The 20,797-nt window shown below is 41.6% G+C and overlaps 1 protein-coding gene across 4 annotated transcripts; it reads left to right on the top strand.

Moving 5' to 3' along the window:
• Positions 1-7,752: 7,752 nt before the first annotated feature.
• On the top strand, positions 7,753-19,989 carry OSGIN2 (oxidative stress induced growth inhibitor family member 2). 4 transcript variants are annotated; one of them, XM_083451146.1, is made up of 6 exons: positions 7,753-8,131; positions 11,658-11,812; positions 13,650-13,786; positions 14,790-14,981; positions 15,938-16,029; positions 16,942-19,989. In XM_083451146.1, the coding sequence occupies exons 1-6, from the start codon at positions 8,088-8,090 to the stop codon at positions 17,978-17,980; spliced, it is 1,659 nt and encodes a 552-aa protein (XP_083307272.1). In that variant the 5' UTR covers positions 7,753-8,087; the 3' UTR covers positions 17,981-19,989. The 4 variants fall into 4 exon arrangements, with proteins under 4 accessions (XP_083307272.1, XP_083307273.1, XP_083307271.1 ...); XM_083451147.1 differs by lacking the exon at positions 7,753-8,131 and adding an exon at positions 8,227-8,457; XM_083451145.1 differs by lacking the exon at positions 7,753-8,131 and adding an exon at positions 8,525-8,730.
• Positions 19,990-20,797: the final 808 nt, after the last annotated feature.

Raw genomic sequence — 20,797 nt, 5'->3', positions numbered from 1 at the left:
TTCATGGGAACAATATAGACTGGACTTCAGATTAAGGTAAAGGTACCCCTGCCCATACAGGCCAGTCTTGACAGACTCTAGGGTTGTGCGCCCATCTCACTTAAAGAGGCCAAGGGCCAGCGCTGTCCGAAGACACTTCCGGGTCACGTGGCCAGCATGACATCGCTGCTCTGGCGAGCCAGAGCGGCACACGGAAACGCCGTTTACCTTCCCGCTTGTAAGCGGTCCCTATTTATCTACTTGCACCCAGGGGTGCTTTCGAACTGCTAGGTTGGCAGGCGCTGGGACCGAACAGCGGGAGCGCACCCCGCCGCGGGGATTCGAACCGCCGACCTTTCGATCGGCAAGCCCTAGGCACTGAGGCTTTAACCCACAGCGCCACCCACGTCCCGGACTTCAGATTAGTCCTCATCTAATAGCATATTTGACTGACTTCTTAAGAAAGCTCACTGCTTTTTTTCTCCTCCCAAAATCCCCCCCCCCTTGAAGCTGCTTTAGCCCCCCACCCCCATTATTCTTGTATTGCCTGAATGCCCTGAAGCTACTTAACTCCACTTTTTCCTCTGGCAGAGGATGAGGGAGAGCATCATTTGTTTTTTTGTCTTCAGGTTTTAAAGAACAAATAGGCCCTGCTTATGTGGCCAGGGGATATGTGAAATCTAGATAAAATTAGCACTGTTGTTCTTTACCTAGTGCCAAACATTTTACAATGGGGGAAGGTGTTAAAACAAATAACCGCTGCTGAAAAGTTTACTTTAGTTGTTCTCAGAGTAACACCAGGGTGTGGGAATAGGGAACTTTGAGTCATTCTTAGAGAAAGCATTCTCTCAGAATGTTGGCAAACATGGAGAACATTTCATTTCCTTTGTAATAGAAGTTAAGTTGACTTTTGGGAAAAGATGAAAGGCAAATGTTGGCAGGGTAATAACTGACAGTGGCAGCCAAGACAGTGGCAGAATCAAATGCAGTGCGGCACAAGTTCAGATTAGTGACACTGTGGAGTAGAACTGGGAGCTCATTTTGTTGAAAAAAAGAGGGTTCAGAAATGGCTTGCATCCAGTGGTGACTGACTGGTAAACAATTGTATATGCGGATGGCGCTGTGGGTTAAACCACAGAGCCTAGGACTTGCCGATCAGAAGGTCCGTGGTTCAAATCCCCGTGACGGGGTGAGCTCCTGTTGCTTGGTCCCAGCTCCTGCCAACCTAGCAGTTCAAAAGCACGTCAAAGTGCAAGTAGATAAATAGGTACCGCTCTGGTGGGAAGGTAAACAGTGTTTCTGTGTGCTGCTCTGGTTCACCAGAAGTGGCTTAGTCATGCTGGCCACATGACCCGGAAGCTGTATGCCGGCTCCCTCGGCCAATAAAGTGAGATGAGCGCCGCAACCCCAGAGTTGGCCATGACTAGACCTAATGGTCAGGGGTCCCTTTACCTTTACCTTACTTACACAAAAGATAGTTAGCATTCATTCATTCATTTATTGCATATGTGCAATATGAGCTTAAAAGGAGAGTCCACTACCTTTCAAGGGAATCAGTTCCACTGTCAAACAGCTCTTACTGATGTTTAGTCAGAATCTCCTTTCTTTTAACTGGAAGGAAGCCATTGGTTTGGGTCCAATCTTTTACAGCAGGAGAAATCAAGCTTGCTCCATCTTCCACGTGACAGCCTTTTAGATACAGTATTTGAAGATGGCTATTCTCTTTTACCAGGTCAAACAAACCCAACTCACTCAACCATTCCTCACAGGGCTTGATTTCCAGACCCTTGACAATCTTGGTCACCCTCCTCTGCACATGTTCTAGCTTGTCAATATCCTTAAATTGTGGTGCCCAGAACTGGACACAGTATACCAGGTGTAGTCTGACCAAGGCAGAATAGACTGGTACTATTACTTCCCTTGATCAGGGCACTATACTTCTGTGATTGCAGCCTAGAATAGCATTAGCCTTTTTTGGTGCTGCATCACACTATTGACTCATGGTAAGCTTATGGTCTACTAAGACCCCTAGATCCTTTTCACATATACTATCGGCAAGCCAGGTGTCCCCCATCTTATATTTGTGCAGCTTGTTCTTCCTACCTAAGTGCAGAACCTGACATTTGCCCCTATTGAAATTAGTTTGGGCCCAGTTCTCCAAACTGTAAAGGTAATATTGAGTCCCAATTCTGTCTTGAGAGCCAGTGTGGTGTAGTGGTTAAGAGCTATAGACTCGTAATCTGGGGAACCGGGTTCGCGTCTCTGCTCCCCCACATGCAGCTGCTGGGTGACCTTGGGCCAGTCACACTTCTTGAAGTCTCTCAGCCCCACTCCTTCAGGTAGTAATAAAGCGGGATATCAAATCCAAACTCCTCCTCTTCTTCTTCTGCAGCATTAGCTACCCCTCCTAGTTTGGTATCATCTGCAGATTTGATGAGCATCCTCTTAATTCCTTCATCCAAGTCATTTATAAAAACCTTGAACAACAGGTCCAGGACAGGAGAGGTGTGAAAATGTCTTATTATCCATTACCACCCATTTCCCGCTTGTAATAAAAAGTCCATTTGCAAAAGACAGCTATCTACTATTCTAGTTGGGTAGCTGCAGACAGAAAATAGCAGTTAAAAAAACCCAATCAAGGTTGAATTTCTTTTTATTGTAACCTATTAAACACCCTTTGATGCCCATAAATGTTCTTTGCTATTTTTAGGGGGCCAGATCACCAATTTGCTTCTTCTAATGGTGTCGGTGGATGAAAACCTAGCAACAGGGCATACAAGTTCAAACTGCTATTGGAATAAAACCTGCCACCTTTGGAATGAAACTACTTTCATTAGGGGGAAATGCATATTATGCTTTTATGAGCTGTCCCTTATCTCTTGCAGAAAGCTTTAATGTTGCTTATAAAAAATATGTGATGCCAAAGGAGTATTCTGAGTTTGGGGAAACCTCCTCAGCAGCAGAAGTAATTGCTAGGTGGAGAAATTATTCCTCCTCCTCCTCCTCTTCTTCTTCTTCTTCTTCCAGAATCTTATTAATCTAGACTTTCAAGATAGCCTGCAAAAGAGAACTATAAAAAAAATTGAAACAGATCAAAAACATCAGAAACAATGGCAATTATCGTAGCAACAGTAAAAATACAAAAAGCAGTAGATATAAAATCAGTTAAAATCATGGGGATTTTTTTTTTAAAATGTCTATAATGTGGCTCTCCAGGCACCCTGTCACATAGCAGCTTGTAAATAATATTCATTATTATTAAGAAAGCCTACAGAGTGGTAGGGATATACAGAGAGAATGACCTCTGGTGGCAGACAAACAGGTAGGTTCCTTTTTTGAAAAGGGGACAAAGCTAACATTTTCAATGAATATATCCCCTCCACAGACACCTCTGTGATGATGACGGTATTAAAATATCCTGTTGTTCTTCAATGAAAGAGAAAAGGGGAGACCAGATAATATCAAAGCTATCTTTTTTGGAGATGCGCTTGATTAGTCACCGATGGTATGTGTGGCATTCTGATAGAGCAATACTCCAGATATTATTAACCCAAGCCTCTATTGGTATATTAGAGGTTTCCTTCCATCGTTGGGAAAAGGAAAAGTGGAGGAAAGAAAGTGGCCGTGATGAGGAAAAGAAAGTGGCAGTGATTTATGCAAGCGCCGCTGAATTCGTGCCTGGCTTGGAGCAACGCAAACACAAAACCAACACACAATAATGCAAGTGGTGTACTAGAAGCTGAACCCACTAGAAGCTGTTCAGTGAAGCTTACTCCCTAAGTAAATGTGTTTGGGGCTGTAGGCTTAGCTGCATAGGTTTTCGCTCATGGTGGTTTTCGATGAACAGACCTTTGATCCTTAGGAAGATGCAATTATTCAGCCATTTATATTGTGTTAATCAATTTAATAGAAAGTGATCCTTTGGGGGGGGGAATCAAAAGTGCTTACCAATTAAAAATAGTGTCTATGGAAAGAAAGCAATGGTTTTGACCTTTCTACTGTTATTGAATGGTAAATAAAGGCATCTATTGTTGGAGCTACAAAAATGTCTCGTCTGTAGTGGAAGGGATTTGTTTATGGAATGACAGTGTTCATTTCTATTTTTAACCAGGCTGCTTGTTTTTATGTAACTAAAGGGCCAATTCCTGCAATTGCTTTGGGGATTATTTATTTATTTGCTTATAAACATGAAGCCTTGCCACGCAACCATATTATTTACACAATAAATCTGCTTTGTTAGTGCAAGATACAAGTATTAACACCTTTCCTTAGCAGCAAATCTACAATACTATGTTATTGTGCAATCTCTACTCCACAAACCAATTTACTGCAGAAGAGCCTAGACTACTTAATTTACTTTTCACATTGTTATCAGTCACTTTTTACATTATTGAATGTAATACAACCTCTGCATCACTTTTGAATATTGGGTCTGGCTTCCCATGTGGGAGGAGGGAGCCTTGAAGCCAAGTTATTTAAACATTAGCCCGATCCAAAAGCCCAGTGCAAAGAGCCAGTGCTGAGACTGACAAGGCTCTCTATGCTGGCTATCAAATGTATTCTCCCAGAGCCAAAGCATTGGTAGCCAAAACAGAATGTTGGCTCACTATTGGAGAGAAGGAAGAGGGCAGGAAATAGGGGATAGAATAGAATGCCCTGGAAAATGGCATGGCTTGAACACAGATGCACTCTACTGTGTCAACATTTTATTATGGGTCCAACTTGTTGAACCCTATTCACCAATCTAAAATATGTGTGATGACGACCCTATTAACCCTTAGACTTGAACAGGAGGCTGTAAGAGCAAACTAGTAAGTCCTTGTTTTTCATAAATTGCTCAATTAAGATTCCATTAGGATTCATTCAATCCAAATTATTATCTTGAAACAAAACTTACAAGAAAATGTGTTAAAGGTTCTGTTTTTTTAGGACTGATCAACCATAGTATTTGACTATTTGTGGTAGCATTTGTGTTTAAAGAGTAGGCTACAAATTTTACTGAAAAACAGTAATGGATAATGTTCATAGCCCTTTAGGTTTTTTTTTAATGCCCTAATCTTAATACTTTTAAGTCCCATCGCTTTGTCGCTTATATTCCGTGTGATATAAAGATGAACAAATGCAGAGGAATTCACTGAACACAGCATATCCCTCAGGAACTTGCATGGCAGACTAAAACACTGCTGTTCTGTTTACAGCATTGGGAAAGGAACAATTAGACATTGAATCTAATAATCCCCCAGTACATGTGCCAGGAAATCAAATACACAGAGAATTTTAGAAAAAAGGATAAACTGTACTACAAGGGATAGTAGAATAATGGATTTATTCTTCACCAGGGAAGCATTTATATTCCCATGACTTATTTGCATTTAATCTTCCTGAATATAGGTTTGTAAAAACTCTTTTAATTCAATCAATCTTTATTTTTTTAAATAAAACAGGTTATGACCATTTCCACTGTGTAGCTGTGGTTCAGTCAGCTACCCTCCTATGCTGGTCACTAAAACATACAGATTTTGGTTACCTTGGCCTCCTTGCCCTGCTGCCAAAATCACACAACTGCCTAACTTGCTTTTTATCTTATTTGCCACTGCAGCTGATGTCAGGAGTGAGCCAGCAGTAATCAGAATAAGTGAAGTCATCTCTTTATGAGAGAAAAAAAACAGGATCTTCACAGGGGTGCCAGGCCTAATGAGCACAGCAACTCTGCCTAAGTCCTCTCCTCTCCAGGGTTTTCCCCAAGCAATCTGAGACTGCACCTGTGTGCCTTTGCTCCTTTCACTTCATGCCTCTCTTGGTCCTAGGAGACTGGGGGAGGAGGGGAGCATGGTACAGGAGGGGGAGACATGAGCTTCTATACCAGCCTGACTTATCTCTACCTCTTGGCCTCCCTCCTCTCCTGCTTCTTCTGGACTTCTCTCTGACACAAGACTTTCCCAGCTCAGTTACCTCTTCAGCTTCCGACACCTTCTTCTCCCAGTCTTCTTCCTCTGACCACTCATTGCCATCCCACCAACCCTCCCTAGGCTTTGAGCCTTCTTCCCTTGGAGGTTCCTCAGCTGGTTCCTCCCACCATTCTTCTGCCTCCAACCAGTCCATGACAGGCAGGGCTACCCTCTTGCTTGTAAAATGCTAATACAATTGGTTCGTTATTTTGTCACCGATATCCAGATGATCCAGGGAAGATGCAAATGTGATATTCTTCGGTGGTGTTAATAGTTTTGGTCAAGAACTGGTGCTGGTTCCTAAATAATTGTGCATCTAACAGATTTTTCCCCCCTAGCATACAATTTATTTAAAAAGCTCACAATCAATGCTAAATTTTACACAACCACCTTGTGATTGGGTGAGTGCATCGCTCCAAGAAGAAAAAAAGTTAGGGAGATCAGGATTAAAATTGGGGGGGGGAGAGCCATTACCAGCAGTGGGATGTTCTAGAAGTTCTCTGATCATTGGTTTGGCATTTGGCAGAATAGTTAAAGCTTCTGTACTTTTGTGATTATCTCTGCACTAATACGTGCAAGACAGCTGAGGAACTCGCAGCAGCCCAGTGTCTTTGACCACACATCCTGCAGGAAGTGGTGGAGTCAGAAATGGTGAGAGTTGGTGGGGAACACAACCTTCACCTTAAATGCTGTTTCCTCTCTCAAAGGTTCCACTAAGTATCATCTGACACATGTGGGACGAAGCCCCACTGAAAACCCAAATTACTTAGTGGAAAAGCACTGACTGTTATCTGTTAATGATACTTCAGCTGATGTCCACCCCCCACCCCAGCACTTAATAGCTGGGAATGAGGCACAAGATGTCAGGCACGGGACATTCAGGACCCAGAAGCCCAGGTGCTCTCTCATGGAGGCATCCACCTGCACAGGACAATGCGAAAGAGATAAAGGTGCTTAAAAAGATCCTTTTGGGAATTACAGTATAGGGACAGCACTACTCAAACAGTATATATATTTATTCATGTACGTGACTACAGCAGCAAGAATTTTACTTGCCCCAAAATGGAAAGTCCCAGTGAAAGAAGAATGGATACAAAAAGTTTATGGAATATGCAGAAATGACGAAACTTACTGGAAAAATGAGAAATCAAGATAACAAACTTTTTATAGAATGGAAATGGTTTATTGAATGTTTACAAATAAATTGTAAACAGAAAAGAACACTGGCAGGATTACTGCAATAACTTGCAGTTTTTATAAGAGTATACATTTAAAGCAAATGAATAAATGAGGAAATGTTAATTTGGAATATGCGGGGTGGAAATTAAGAAACCGAAGAGGGGGAAGTCGAGTTTTGAAATGTCAAAATGACTGTAAAATTATTGACATGTATGAAACTGAAAATCATAAATAATAAGGACCACCATTTCAGCTGTAAAACTATAGCAGCAGCAGTATTTGCACCGGCTCCCTCAGGCTCCGCGTGGCTACACGTGAGAACGTTGTTCGGAAATGGGGAAGAGGGTGAGAAGCGTGTAGAGAGACGGTGACATCCGGTCGAGTTTATTTTGGGAGGGACAGAAGCTAAGGAAACTGTGCCACTTAAGGCAACCACCGAGGCGTCGATAAACCCCGATGCACCCCCCCCCAACTTTCGGTGACCTCGTTATGTGCGCGGCGTATCTACTGCGCAACCCCCATCATTTCCCGCTCGCCGCCGACTTTCATCTCTTATCACATGGTGTCGCCGTCAAGCAGCAGCAGCAGCGGCCGTTGTTGGGGAGAGCGGTGCTCCTTTCCCCGCCCCCCCTCGGAGTAGCGGCTCCTCCGCGGAGGACCGCGAGGAAGGCGTTGGCGGGGGGCTGAGGCGCCTCCCTCCCCTTCCTCCGCCGCCGCCGCCGGTGCCAGGCGGAGGCTCCTCCCTCGCTCCCGTGTGACTGGCCTAGTGCCGCATGTGAGGCAAGAAGGCGGGAGGGAGGAGGAGGAGGAGAGGCGCCCGGCCGACAGCGGCCCCCAGTGCGGCGGCGGCGGGAGGGAGAACAAGAGGCGGCGGAGGAAGAGCAGCAGCAGCAACGGCCACATCCCCCATCTGCCGCCGGGTGACCCGCCGCCTCGACGCGACCCGACTCTCTTCCCCCTCCCCCTCCCCGTTAATCCCTCATGACGGTTTGGTGCTGCCGGTGTTCCCTGGCCGGTCACTTCAGGTAACGCTTCTTCGCCAGGCCGGCCGAGGGAAATAGGTTTGTGGGTCAAGGGAGGGGGGGGGGGGAGAACGGCGGGGGGGGGGGAGAGAAAGAAAAGGCTCCTTCCATCCTCCCCTTTCTCTTCCGGCTCCTCCCTCTCCTCTCAGAGCCGGCGATGTGGGAGTCCGCGCGGGATGCCTTCCTGCCCGCTGCTGCTGCTCCTCCTCAGCCGGCCGGCCGGCTGGCCTGCACTTCACTGAGGAGGAGATGGAGGAGCGAAGGAGGAAGGTCACGCGGTCGGCCGGGGGCGCGCGCGCGCGCACTCTGTAAGCGGAGGAAGGGAGAAGGTGAGGTGCTTTGAAGAGCATCCTGGAGGCGCGCGGGGACTTGGGTGGTGGTGCTGAGGAGGGAGGGAGAAGGGAAGGTGTGCAAGGTAAGGTGTGTTGCTAGATGATGCTCCTAAGGACGGAGGGAAGGGAGGAGGCAAAGCAAAGGCCCACCCAAACGAGCCACACAAAAAGGAACATCGCCTTTCCGTAGATGATGATGGCGGCGGCGGGGGCAGATTTCTGAATGCCCAAGATGGGTCGTGATTTGAAATGTTGTTGCATGACGAGCAGGTAGGCTTGGAAATTGCCTCTCTGCAACACGCATGACATTTATGTGCACACGTGGGGTTTTTTTTTTGTGTGTGTGTGTGTATACACACGGGGACGTGGGTGGCGCTGTGGTCTAAACCACTGAGCCTCTTGGGCTTGCCATTCAGACGGTCGGTGGTTCGAATCTGCACAACTGGATGAGCTCCCGTTGCTCTGTCCCAGCTCCTGCCATTCTAGCAGTTCAAAAGCACACCAGTGCAAGTAGATAAATAGGTAGCGCAGCGGCGGGAAGGTAAACGGTGTTTCCGCACCCTCTGGCACTCGTCATGGTGTCCCGTTGTGCCAGAAGTGTTTAGTCATGCTGGCCACATGACCCAGAAAGCTGTCTGTGGGCAAACACTGGCTCCCTCGGCCTGAAAGCGAGGCGAGCGCCGCAACCCCATACTCGCCTTTGACTAGACTTAACCATCCAGGGGTGCTTTATATAAACACACACACGCTACCTCACTTGTTCGTGTATACAGTATATTTGTATTCTATCTTTCTTCCATGAATAAAACAGCAAAAGAGGCTTTGGGCACTTTAAAAAACTTAACACGTTCAGTATGGTGTAAGCTTTTAGAGACGAAGGTACACTTCACTTCTGGAGATTCTTCCATGATGAAGCTAGTTGTAGGTAAGATTCTTTGCAGGTCTACCATTGTTTAGGCACTGATCATCCCCATTGCTGCTTCCCTTTAGTCTTTTAGTTCCTGAGACCATTCCATTAAACAGTATATGGACTGGGAATTTCTGTAGGCATGTCTTTAATGTTGGGTGGAAGAGAAGAGAAAAATTCCTTTCTGTTCTTGGATTTTGATTAAATATTACAGTTGCAGGCTAAATTTATGGATATAGAATGGAGCAAAATGATACTTTCTGGTAGTCAACTGGTAAAAGAATGTCTTCAGAAAGTTAGGCTATCCTAGACTTCCAAGTCCCAGACTATCGTAGAGGCATAAATAATTTTACCCAATGCCCATAACTCATAGCCTGTATCTCTGGAAATTTAAATTGATGGGTAAATAGTAGGTCAACTGTGAAAGCGTGTTGAATACCTCATCATGGTTTTCTGATTTTTGACAAATTTCATAGGGATCTTTCAGATGTTACTTATAGTAGCTGACACCACCCAAAAAGGGTATGCAGTCATTTGTTTTGTGGGTTACAGTGCAGCCTTTGCATTTTAGTTTCTGCTGTAATTTCTGGTGGTGTTTGGTGTAAGGTGGCTGGCTGGAATATTTGCTAGTGCTATCGTTCCAATTGTCTTGGCATAAGCAAGCATAACTTAACTGCCATATATTTAACAAACTCTTTTAAACAGATGTTGTGTTATGTCATATACTGTATTTTAAATATCTGAAGATATTTCCTGTGAAGATGAATGTGTAACTGTAATAGACTGGTATAGTCTAGAAAAGGTGTTATTGATGCTGGTTTTTACTGGTGTAAGAACAGAATGAGAGTCCTGCTGGAGCAGACCTGGGGCCCATCTAGTTATGCATCCTTTTGTCCACAGATGTCCTTAAAAAGCCCATAAATACTTTTTTCCTTTAGCCTTTAATGTAAAACTCCATAGATTACAAGGGAGGACAGGAGAAAAAGGTACACTTGTCAGCGTGCAGACATTGTGGTTTTGCAAAACAACATTGCTTCCTTTAGTTTTTAGCCACAACAGAGATGTGGGGAACCTATTAAGCTTTATTGAGATATATTCTGTAGTAGAGTACCGTAGGTGCCCATATTTAAGCCATTTAAATGACCTGATGGTTGACAGCAAGCATAGAATTAGTTCCAATTATCCATGGTTTCTATTATTTTAACCATGAATTTGCCACATGTATGGCACTGCAGGGTTTGTCCTAAGCTTAATCTGTATCTTTAGCTGCATATAAGTATGTTTGCATGCATGAATGTCCTGTGTGATTTTTGGTTCCAGGGAGGCAGACAACTGTATTCTGGATGAGGTTACATGAGCTTTACCAAGGAAAGGAAAATGCTTGAGGCTGACATGTGGGACTGTGCAAAAGCAGCCCTAGAGCCAGCAGTGCCTACTTAAATATTAGCTTAGAGGTGGATTTGATGGGAAATACAATTAGTGTCAGAGTTGGCAGATTCCTGGATTGTAGGAGGAGGGAGGGAACCAACTGCAGAACTGTACATTTCCATTCAAATTCTTGAGGAAGCGCTTGCATTGCACTTAGATTATGCAATGACTTATTCTTAGAAGCTATTTTGGAACCAATTCATACATACTTCTTAATAAATATTTTGGTTTTGATCCAAAGATCCTTTGAGTGGCACTCAGTTCATGGGATGCTCTCTCTGGTGGAAGGGAGAAGGCAATTTTTTTACTGATTCCCCTTACAGGTGCCCCACCAAAATGTGCCCTGGAACCATCTGGAAGGTGGGGGGGAAGGGGAAGTCAACAAAAAACACCTCCTCCCTTCTACCAATGGGTGTGTCCTCTGGGTTCAAAACACAAATAGAAGGAGCCTTCTGTAGAAGAGAAAGTAAGGATTCAAGTCACACACATTAGTTAATATATCAAAAAATTAATATAGCTTCGTAGACATTTAAATGTATGACCAGTTACCTCTGATTATTAGTTATAGAAATTGTATCAGACAATTTATTGTAAAAGAAATCTGTGTCACTCAACATGCACACTCGTCTGTCCTTTTGTAAACATATATGGGTAAAAACCCCTACTTTTCCCTTGCAGGATTCCAAAATAGCAGTATCAGTTTAAGAAAAGGAAAAGTGGATTTGCAACTCTGAAATTTTCCTAAATGCTCACAGGCTTTCTTTTGCTTATATATCATCAGGCCAATGACTTTATATTAACTTAAGTTTATTTTGTTAAGAATGTGTTGTAGTGATGAACTGATTTATTTCCTTTTAAATAGAAACTACTGTAGCCCTGAAACCGAAGGACACTTTTTGAATTCCTTAGTGCAGTATTTTGGTGACAGCTTTGGGACAAATGTTAAAACAATGCCCTTACTAGAAGAAGCCACTCTACCTGTGGACCCACCACTGAGTTTGCCAGTGGTAGTAATAGGTGAGTTATTCTCAGAATTTCAGTATATGAATAAGAATCTAAAATACTGAATGTGTTTGAAATTTATTAATTCTAATTTAACAACCTTGCCTTATCACGGACTGCTTATTAAGTTGTGATATAATTGAGAGTTCTAGTTATCCTATTATACAGGTATATTGTGATTTGATACTGTTGGAAAAATATTAGAGCTATAATGGTTTCCTCCATAACTGGGAAAAAGATAATGTTGTATAGTAGAATAGGAATTGCCAAAGTGCACCTCCTTTTCACTGAATCTAGCCCTTTGGGGCCCTATATACCCGTTAAATGCAACCTGGTCATGTCTGTGATGGAGCAGCCGTTCTAATGCTCGCTGTCCTCTCCCCTCCCCATTTCTTTTTCCTTTTGTATCATGTCTATTTGATTTTGAGTCTAGCAGTTCAAAAGCACGCCAGTGCAAGTAGATAAATAGGTACTCCTGTGGCAGGAAGATAAACGGTGTTTCCTTGTGCTCTGGTTTCTGTCACGGTGTTCCGTTGTGCCAGAAGCGGTTTAGTCATGCTGGCCACATGACCCGGAAAGCTGTCTGCGAACAAATGCCAGCTCCTCCGGCCTCAAAGCGAGATGAGCACCACAACTTCATAGTCGCCTTTGACTGGACTTAACTGTCCAGGGGTCCTTTACCTTTACCTGTGCTTTATCTTTTTGTATCTGAACAGCACTTCAACAGAAATTAAGCACTTTTAAAAATGTATCTAACAACAAGAACATAGAAACTCATGTAATCAAAATGAGAGGACTCAAGCACCTCCACTTTTTAGGGAGAGTAGAGTGTTTCATCCTTAGCTGTTTTTCTGTTTCCAGTTGGCCACCCCTCCTACTTCGGGTCGGGGAGGAAACAACTTGGGAGGCCAGTTTTTGAATGGCAAAATAGCTTTGTCTCCATATTTGGTGACTGGGAGAATATCTGTAATTGGGACTTATTAAAACCATGAAACAATGAAACAAATTTCTTGTTATACAGTAATTGGAATAAAATATTTAGCCTGCACAGATGGTGGATGTTTTATATTAGATGTTAACCTAGAAGTGAAAGTGGTTTGGATTATACTGTTGAAGGAGGAAGTACTATTATTTTACGATATCTGAGGCTCTATGCTGCCCTAGGTCAGTTTCGGTGACATGATGCTATGCAAATATTGTTCCAAAGTGCTGCAGGTGGTTTTTCTGCCTTTTCACAAGGTATCTTATTGCTAGCAAAAGAGTCTTCCCCACCCATCCATAACACTCTTTCAATTTACAATAGCAACAAACTTGTTTTGTAAAAAGTAACAAAATAAATAGTAACACAGATTTGTAATCAAATACAGGTTCAAAGCAATTGCATTATCAACAACTAATTACCTATAAACTAATTAAAACTATATTATATTGTGAAATAAATTTGTATATCAGCACAAAAAGCCAAGAAACTTCACATTAAATGAAAAAGTAATCTGGCTCCACTTTAACAGTAAAATTAAAATTTTATTTTACATGTCTGATTATCTAGCTAAATATGTGTGGACCCAAGGGACTTTTAGTTCTTCTGCCACTATTCAGAAAGTTAGCAACCAGTAAGCAGATCAGTGTTGGTATAGTCAGAAATTCAGTGATCAGAATATCTGCAAAAATACTAGGCATCCTATAGCAAAAGCTGAGCTCTTTTAAATTCCTTGATTGCAATGAGGGGGAGATAAGCATGTCTTTGACTTTCATGGCTTAAAGTCATTATCTTGGTCATTATCTTGGTCCAGATTACAAGATATAATTTTAAACTTTAGTAAATCTTATATCATTTTTAAAATACCATTAGGTAATGGACCATCGGGAATTTGCCTCTCATACATGCTGTCTGGATACAGGCCATATTTGTCTCCTGCAACAGAACATCCAAATCCTATTTTACATAATAAATTAAAAGAATCTAGTCATCTTTCTATTGTTGATCAGGTAAGCTACCACTTATGAAATTACACATTTAATTGCATATCAGGACTGGAAGAAAAGTGCATTACATATATAGTATACAATTGCATACTCTTGGCTTGGAAAAATTAGTTCACATTTCTGTTGTGCAGAAGCAAAGTATTATGCTTTTCTCAGGTTTTTCAGTGTCAAATAGGACTTGGGGATCCAAAATGCCAATTATTTTTTGATGACAATCCTGTGTATTTAAAATATAAGAGCTGCCTCCAAAATATATATTGTTTGGTACTCTGCCTCCGACAGCAAATGTTCCCAGGAAGTTCTCATTACCAAACCTGGTAATTAGAAATGTACTATATCTAAATACAGAAGTCCAGTGTTTAGGCATTGTGTCAAATAACCATTAATATACCTGTGTTCCATGAACAACAGACTTGTAGCACCTTAAAGACTAACATATTTATTTTTGCAGGAGCCCAGAAAAGGGAGATCTGTGACCCTCCAGGTGTTGCTGGACTACATCTCCCACCATCCCTGACAATTGGCCATGCCAATTGAACTCTGACAAGAGTCCAATAACACCTGCAAGGCCACAGGTTGTGAACTTAGCTAATGGGGTTCAGTATACATCACTCTAATGAGTGATATGACAGAGATGAGCTATTGCTGAAAATGGTTTTAGGCATCATGAAGCCCACTTGGACTTCCCCAAATGATTAGTCTCTTTATCAATTCTTGTATCAATTGCAGCTCAAACTCGATTCCATTAAAATCATTCCCAAGGGTTTAAGTGTGTAGTCCGTGGGGAGAAGCCAGATGACATAATGAAGCTTGTTTGCACTCATTGTGATCAGGAAACCGAGGAATAAAAGCAAACAACTGTAGTACAAGTTTGGTATATCTGATATCTATATTTAGCCAGGCCTGAGAAACATGGTGTAGAGAGTTAAAGCTCTTTTACTGCACATTATATTTTATATTCTAAGGGAAAGTTACATTGCCATTTAAAACTGTCTTCTCACATTAGGAGTTGGAGTACTTGGCTGAAGGTCTAGAAGGACGCTCTTCAAATCCTGTTGCCGTTCTCTTTGACACACTGCTTCATCCTGATGCTGACTTTGGATTTAACTATCCACCTGTTCTTGACTGGAAACTGGAACCAGAGCACTATATCCCTCATATGGTGCTTGGCAAAGGACCACCTGGTGGTGCTTGGCATGTGAGAACTTTTTCCATTTTGCTGTTGGAACCACACTTGATCAGAGAACTTCAGCTTACATGTTGGCTATGGGAACAATGGGTACCTACCACACACTGTTCCTGATTGGTTGTAAGTCCTGTGGCATGTACCCATTTCAAGAGGTTCATGTTTTGGCGCTGCATCATGGGGAGTGTCTTAATATTTTAAATGAATAAACCAATGTGTAAAGAATTCCCGAAAACTTCACATACTACATACCTATTTTGTAAATGATCTTTGTTCTCACTTCCAAAGGCTTACACTTTTGTGCTGCCTTTTGTAGAAAATTAGGTACGTGTTACACTACTTGTATTATATTTTATGGAGGTATCTATGTTTCTAAAAGGATCAACACTTAGTTACACCCTAAGAGTGAAGTTACATCACTTGATTTTTGGGGCCAATACAATGATAATATAGCACAGACCATTTATCACCTTCCCACCCCCAAGAACTATCATCCTGCACAATTAACTGAGGGCATTTTTAGTAATATTTTTTTGTGAATATTGTGGGGATGCATAGTTGGCAAAATAGACCATGGAAGGCTAGAAATGAAGCCAAAGGCTGTAGGCTACCAGCTGTAGGAGATTTCCTCCTGACTTTATTTCCTTAGCTGTAATGTCTAGTGTAATTTGCTGTCAGGATCGTCGGGATCACTCGGGGAGTTCTCATACCAGCAGCAGATGTTGGGAGTTGAAACACCATGCTGTCCTGAAGATGTGCATGGCAAGCTGTCCCAAACATTACAACTGGAATAAGAAGAGTTGCCAAGTTGAAGCTTTCAGCAAAGCAGATAATATAGCACATAGGCTGGTCCTTTAGAACATGATTCATGGGATCTTTTTTCTGCTTGTTATGAAATGAAGGTGGAATGAGATGACCTTAAGCAATATTTTAAATATTTTGTCCTGGTATTATTTTCTTTTCCATAGAATATGGAAGGTTCTATGCTGACTATCAGTTTTGGAGATTGGATGGAATTACCTGGATACACATTTAAAGACTGGACTGCTACCAAGCGAAGGTGAGGACTGTAACATTCTTGTAATGACTGATTTGGGGGGGGGGGGGGAATTGCTTCTGTCAGTGGATGGAGAAATCTTCCGTTACTACATAATTCTTTAAATATGTTTGATGCTTGCATTCATAGCTAAATTGTAGTGCCAGTGGTTTTCAGACTTGTATGTTTAAAGAGCTAAGTAAAAATAATAAACCAGCTTTTTTGGGTTCCTGGGGTAGGACCTCAGGTATATGGCCTCATATTGTTATATATATTCCATGTGATCTACAGCCCTTCCATTCAATACAGAGCCTGGAAATGTAAATACTATTTTATTTAATTGCAATATGGGGTTGATTGACAGGTGCACATGCAAAAGTCAGAAAAGAGTTTGAGCCATCACTCACAAATGTCTGTGTCTTGCTTGGAACGTCATGCTTTGAGAGCCACTGTCTGCATCTGCACATAACAGAAAGCCAAGAGTCTTTGCTTAACAACCCATACTATACTGAACTGAACACAGATGCAGGACCACCATTTCTCCTGCTTCACTCTTCCCCTGTGTGAGCAGGGAAACAAACCAGGAAGATGATAGCTTAGCATTATGTCCAAACTCGTGTTCATAGGTTTATTTTGCCCTAAAAAGCCAGGATTCATATCTCAACAACAAAGCATACATTAATGCTGGTTAACCATCCTGGCTTGTTGGGGCAAAACAAATCCAGTATAAGCAGGGAAAACATTTCAAAAAATAAATCATGCCAAAAAGAAAGAACAAATGTACTGATCTAATACAAAAGCTGAAAATACTTTCTGTAGCAATCTGATCTGAATATGGCCGTACAGTCACATTACAAGTTTAAGGAGGTGTCCCTGTGGTGAATGTGAACAGTAAACTAAATGTGAATAATCAGATTTGATCTTTATCTTTTTCAGAAATATAAAGTGTGACAGAGTTCTGCCAGAGCAAATTGCTAGCTATTACAAGCACTATGTTAAAGTCATGGGCCTTCAAAAGAACTTCAGGGAAAACACATACATAACGTCTGTCTCAAGGCTTTACCGAGAGCAGGACCATGAAGATGAAAGTGAAGTGAGTGAAGATGTTTTGCCACATTTGCAACTGGAAGAGCAAGGTGGACAGACTATACTGATCAAGAGAAACTGGGAAATCAGAGGTTATCAGAGAGCAGCGGATGGCTCTCATGTGCCATTCTGTTTGTTTGCTGAGAATGTTGTTCTTGCCACTGGAACTTTTGATTCTCCTGGCAGACTCCAAGTAGAAGGTGAAGACTTTCCTTTCGTTCTGCATTCCATATCTGAGTTTGGTGCTGCTGTCGACAAAGGAATATTATGTGGGAAAGCAGACCCAGTCTTGATCATAGGTGGTGGACTTACCGCCGCTGATGCAGTTCTGTGTGCTTATAACAACAACATCCCTGTAATTCATGCATTCCGTAGGAGGGTTACTGATCCAAGTTTGATTTTCAAACAGTTGCCTAAAAAGCTTTATCCCGAATACCATAAGGTCTACCATATGATGTGCAGTCAGTCAGTCACCACAGACTATACTTTGCACCATGCTTATACCAGTTTTCCAGAACATCGGGTCCTTTCATTTCAGCCAGATATGAAATGTGTCCTGCAGAGTGCCTCTGGATTGAAGAAGATCTTAAAGTTCTCTGTAGCCTTAGTGTTAATAGGTTCTCATCCTAACCTATGCTTCCTGAAGGGCCAAGGCCAGGGTATAGGCCATAACCCAAATGAACCAATTACGTGCAAGGGTAACCCAATTGAAATTGATCCATATACATATGAGTGCACAAAGGAACCCAATCTTTTTGCAGTAGGTCCACTGATTGGAGACAATTTTGTACGTTTTTTAAAAGGGGGGGCACTGGGCATTACACGGCATTTGGTCACGAAGCAGAAGCATCAACTCATAGCTGAAAGAGACGGAGATGGAGTTCCCTAAACCAAACAGCCATAGACATCATCTAAGGAACTACAGGCATATGCTAATAACTGACCCATAACATCTAGACATTGGTAGCCTTGTTTTTGTTATCCATAAGTGTTCTTCATACTTTCATTGCCTTGTAGAGAATGAGACTACAGTATTCCAGTCTGTACAAAAATTGTTTTTACTGGAATTGCTTCCAGTTAAAAGAAACAGTAAATGATTATAAGTCGTGCAGATTTTATTTGGTTTTGTACGCTGATGAGAAAATATTTACCACTCTAGAGAAAAATGGTTTCTACTCATGAACTAATAGTTTTGCTATATAAAACTAGACCATGGTTGAAATATAGAAGCTTTTCTTTAAGACAAAGTAAAAAAAATATTCAGCAGTTGATTTGCAGCAAGTACTTTATTTTACCCTTGGTTGTTGTGGGAAGTATTTATAACTTTTTAAATGGCCTGTAAAATAAAGATAGTTGCGAACGGAAACAGTTAAATGATACTCCAGATTGATATTGCAGCACAGTTGGTAGTTGGAAGCAGTTGTCATAAGTATGCAGGCATGCCATATGAAATGTAGCACACTAGCCTCTTCTACAGTGGTGTAAAATGAAGTACTGCTTATGTAACATCGTTATGAGGGATCACGTAATGGATTTACTGCTGTAGTAAAAACATTAATGCCTTGGAAACAAAGTGTTTTATATGAATAACCTGCTCTGTCACAGGACTTTTATTTGTAAAAGGTATTTTCAGAACAGCTCAGCATGGAAGTCTTGTTCAGTTTGAGCATCACAGGATTCTCAACATTGAAGATGTGCCTGATCTCTCTGGTCTCAAACAGAACTGGTGTTGATTGGACGCACACAGCCCAGTCCAGAGATGATTAAACTCACCTTTAGGTCCCTTTGAAATTGCTTTTTACCATGCACATCATGTTCCAATGTCGTATGTAAAGACAGGGGAACACCTGTAGTTTTCATTACTGCAGATCAACAATGATGAAATAAAAGTAGCTTGATTAAAAGAATTGCAGCAATAAAAACCACAAGAAAAAGGATGTGGTTCCTTACACATTACTAAATGATGTGACTTATGAATACCTTAAGTTCTAAAACTTTGATTTCAAAGGGTATTAAGCATACGTTCTTTGGATTTGCCTGTTAGCTGCATTCCCTGTGTATATGTGTCAGTTCTGCATGTAAGCAGTTTTCCCTCACCTTCAACACACAAATCACACCTGCCTGTCTTCAGTAGTTTCCTTAGTCAGCTCCCCGTGCATACTGTTTAACTGTTGGGGTTTGATTCATTAAAGAGAACTTTTAAACCTATGTTTGCTCACAATGGAGGAAACATGAAAAAATGTGATCAAAATATAATTTAACAGTAATGTGTTTAATTTTGGGGACTAGGATTGCTCTACCACTATGAAGGTTATTGGTCAAGGGAAAACATTTGCGGTAAGTCAGATGTGCTCTGCAGTATACGATAGTATTTCTGGGCTCATGTTGCACGAGGAGCCTAAACGGTTGTACAAAATTAAGTTCAAATTTCCTTTTCCTTTTTTGCAAATCTGCCAGTTTACCATTTTGGGAGTTGAACAGTAAACTAAAATCCCAATGCATATGGAGAACTTCAGGGTTTTTGTTTTTTTTAAAAAATTAAGCTGCCTTTTCTCTCTTACACACACAAAGCCTACCAGCACTTGGACCTCAGGCTTTGAGGCCTCAGAGGCACATACAAGTTAAGTTATTGTAAGCCAAAGAGGCAACACACACTGTTTGGGGGCATTTTGTTTTCTGTAGAGATCCCTTTCTGAGCAGCAAATCACTTTTTAAGCCTGGGCAGTTTAAAAAGCAGATTGGAGATTTGGTAGTTTTTTGTCTTATGTTCAAGGAAAAATGGTCCAATAAGCCCAAATGCATTTATGCATCTGAATGATTGCTGCTGTGTATTTTGTTACAGACTACCTTTGAAAAGAATTGTGAAATAATTCAATAAATGCAAAAGAATAAGGACTACCCAAAGCTAATTCATTGGAGTACTTTTATCTGCTCGCTGTTCTGCCAGAATACAGCATTATACCAGTTAATATTTCCTCTTCTAAGCCTTTGGTAGTGCATAAAGTTTTAGGATCTTGCAAATGTTTCTAGATCAAATAAACCAATAAAAATACTTAAATGAGGTTCTGCCCCCTGGAATAAAGCCTGCCCCCCCAATAAATCCTGGCTGTGCCCATGACAATCTCCCTATAATATTGGTGTAATATTGTCTGTGGTATTGCACTCACTGTAGTGTTCTCAGTTTATTATTGCCAGGAAGAGCAGGGCTCTTTGATAAAACCACATGTGGAATGAAAAGGGTAAGATTCACTAATGAACGCAATATAAACAACCAAGCATGTGCTGTTTTGCAACACATGACGCAGCTGAACAAGTTACATGAGTCTCGTTAGCCTCTTAAGTCGATAGTTCTCAACCACCCAGATACTAATGTTAAGCTTCTCTTTGCAAAGGTGCTTTGTTATGAAATTAAATACGGATTGCAGGTTGTTAAATTGGTGGTAATTTTCAAAATAAGCCTCTAGATTGTGCATTTTTTTTTACTGACTGAAGTGATACCAAGAAATTATGAAAGTGCTTTTACGTAAGTGGAAATTAACTTAGGGCAGGAAAAGCTGTCAGCTGCTGATATTTTTAGAAGGATTTGGTTTTGTAAATTGACAGCCCTTATTTTAAATCCTTGGAGGCAATAATTTATAATTAATTGAAAAATTGTAATAATGGAAGTCACATGTGTGACTCAAGACCCAATTAATGTAGAAGGACA

The sequence above is a fragment of the Podarcis tiliguerta genome, assembly GCF_965153285.1.
Source record: "Podarcis tiliguerta genome assembly, chromosome: 7".
Taxonomy (NCBI): domain Eukaryota; kingdom Metazoa; phylum Chordata; class Lepidosauria; order Squamata; family Lacertidae; genus Podarcis; species Podarcis tiliguerta.
Note: the sequence above shows the minus strand (reverse complement) of the source record. Positions and strands in the feature narration are given on the sequence as shown.

Coding starts and splice junctions, on each gene's coding strand:
- OSGIN2 (XM_083451145.1), top strand. CDS start 8,684: ATGCCCAAGATGGGTCGTGATTTGAAATGTTGTTGCATGACGAGCAG. Junction 13,787..14,789: donor ATCTTTCTATTGTTGATCAG/GTAAGCTACCAC, acceptor TTCTCACATTAG/GAGTTGGAGTACTTGGCTGA. Junction 14,982..15,937: donor CACCTGGTGGTGCTTGGCAT/GTGAGAACTTTT, acceptor TCTTTTCCATAG/AATATGGAAGGTTCTATGCT.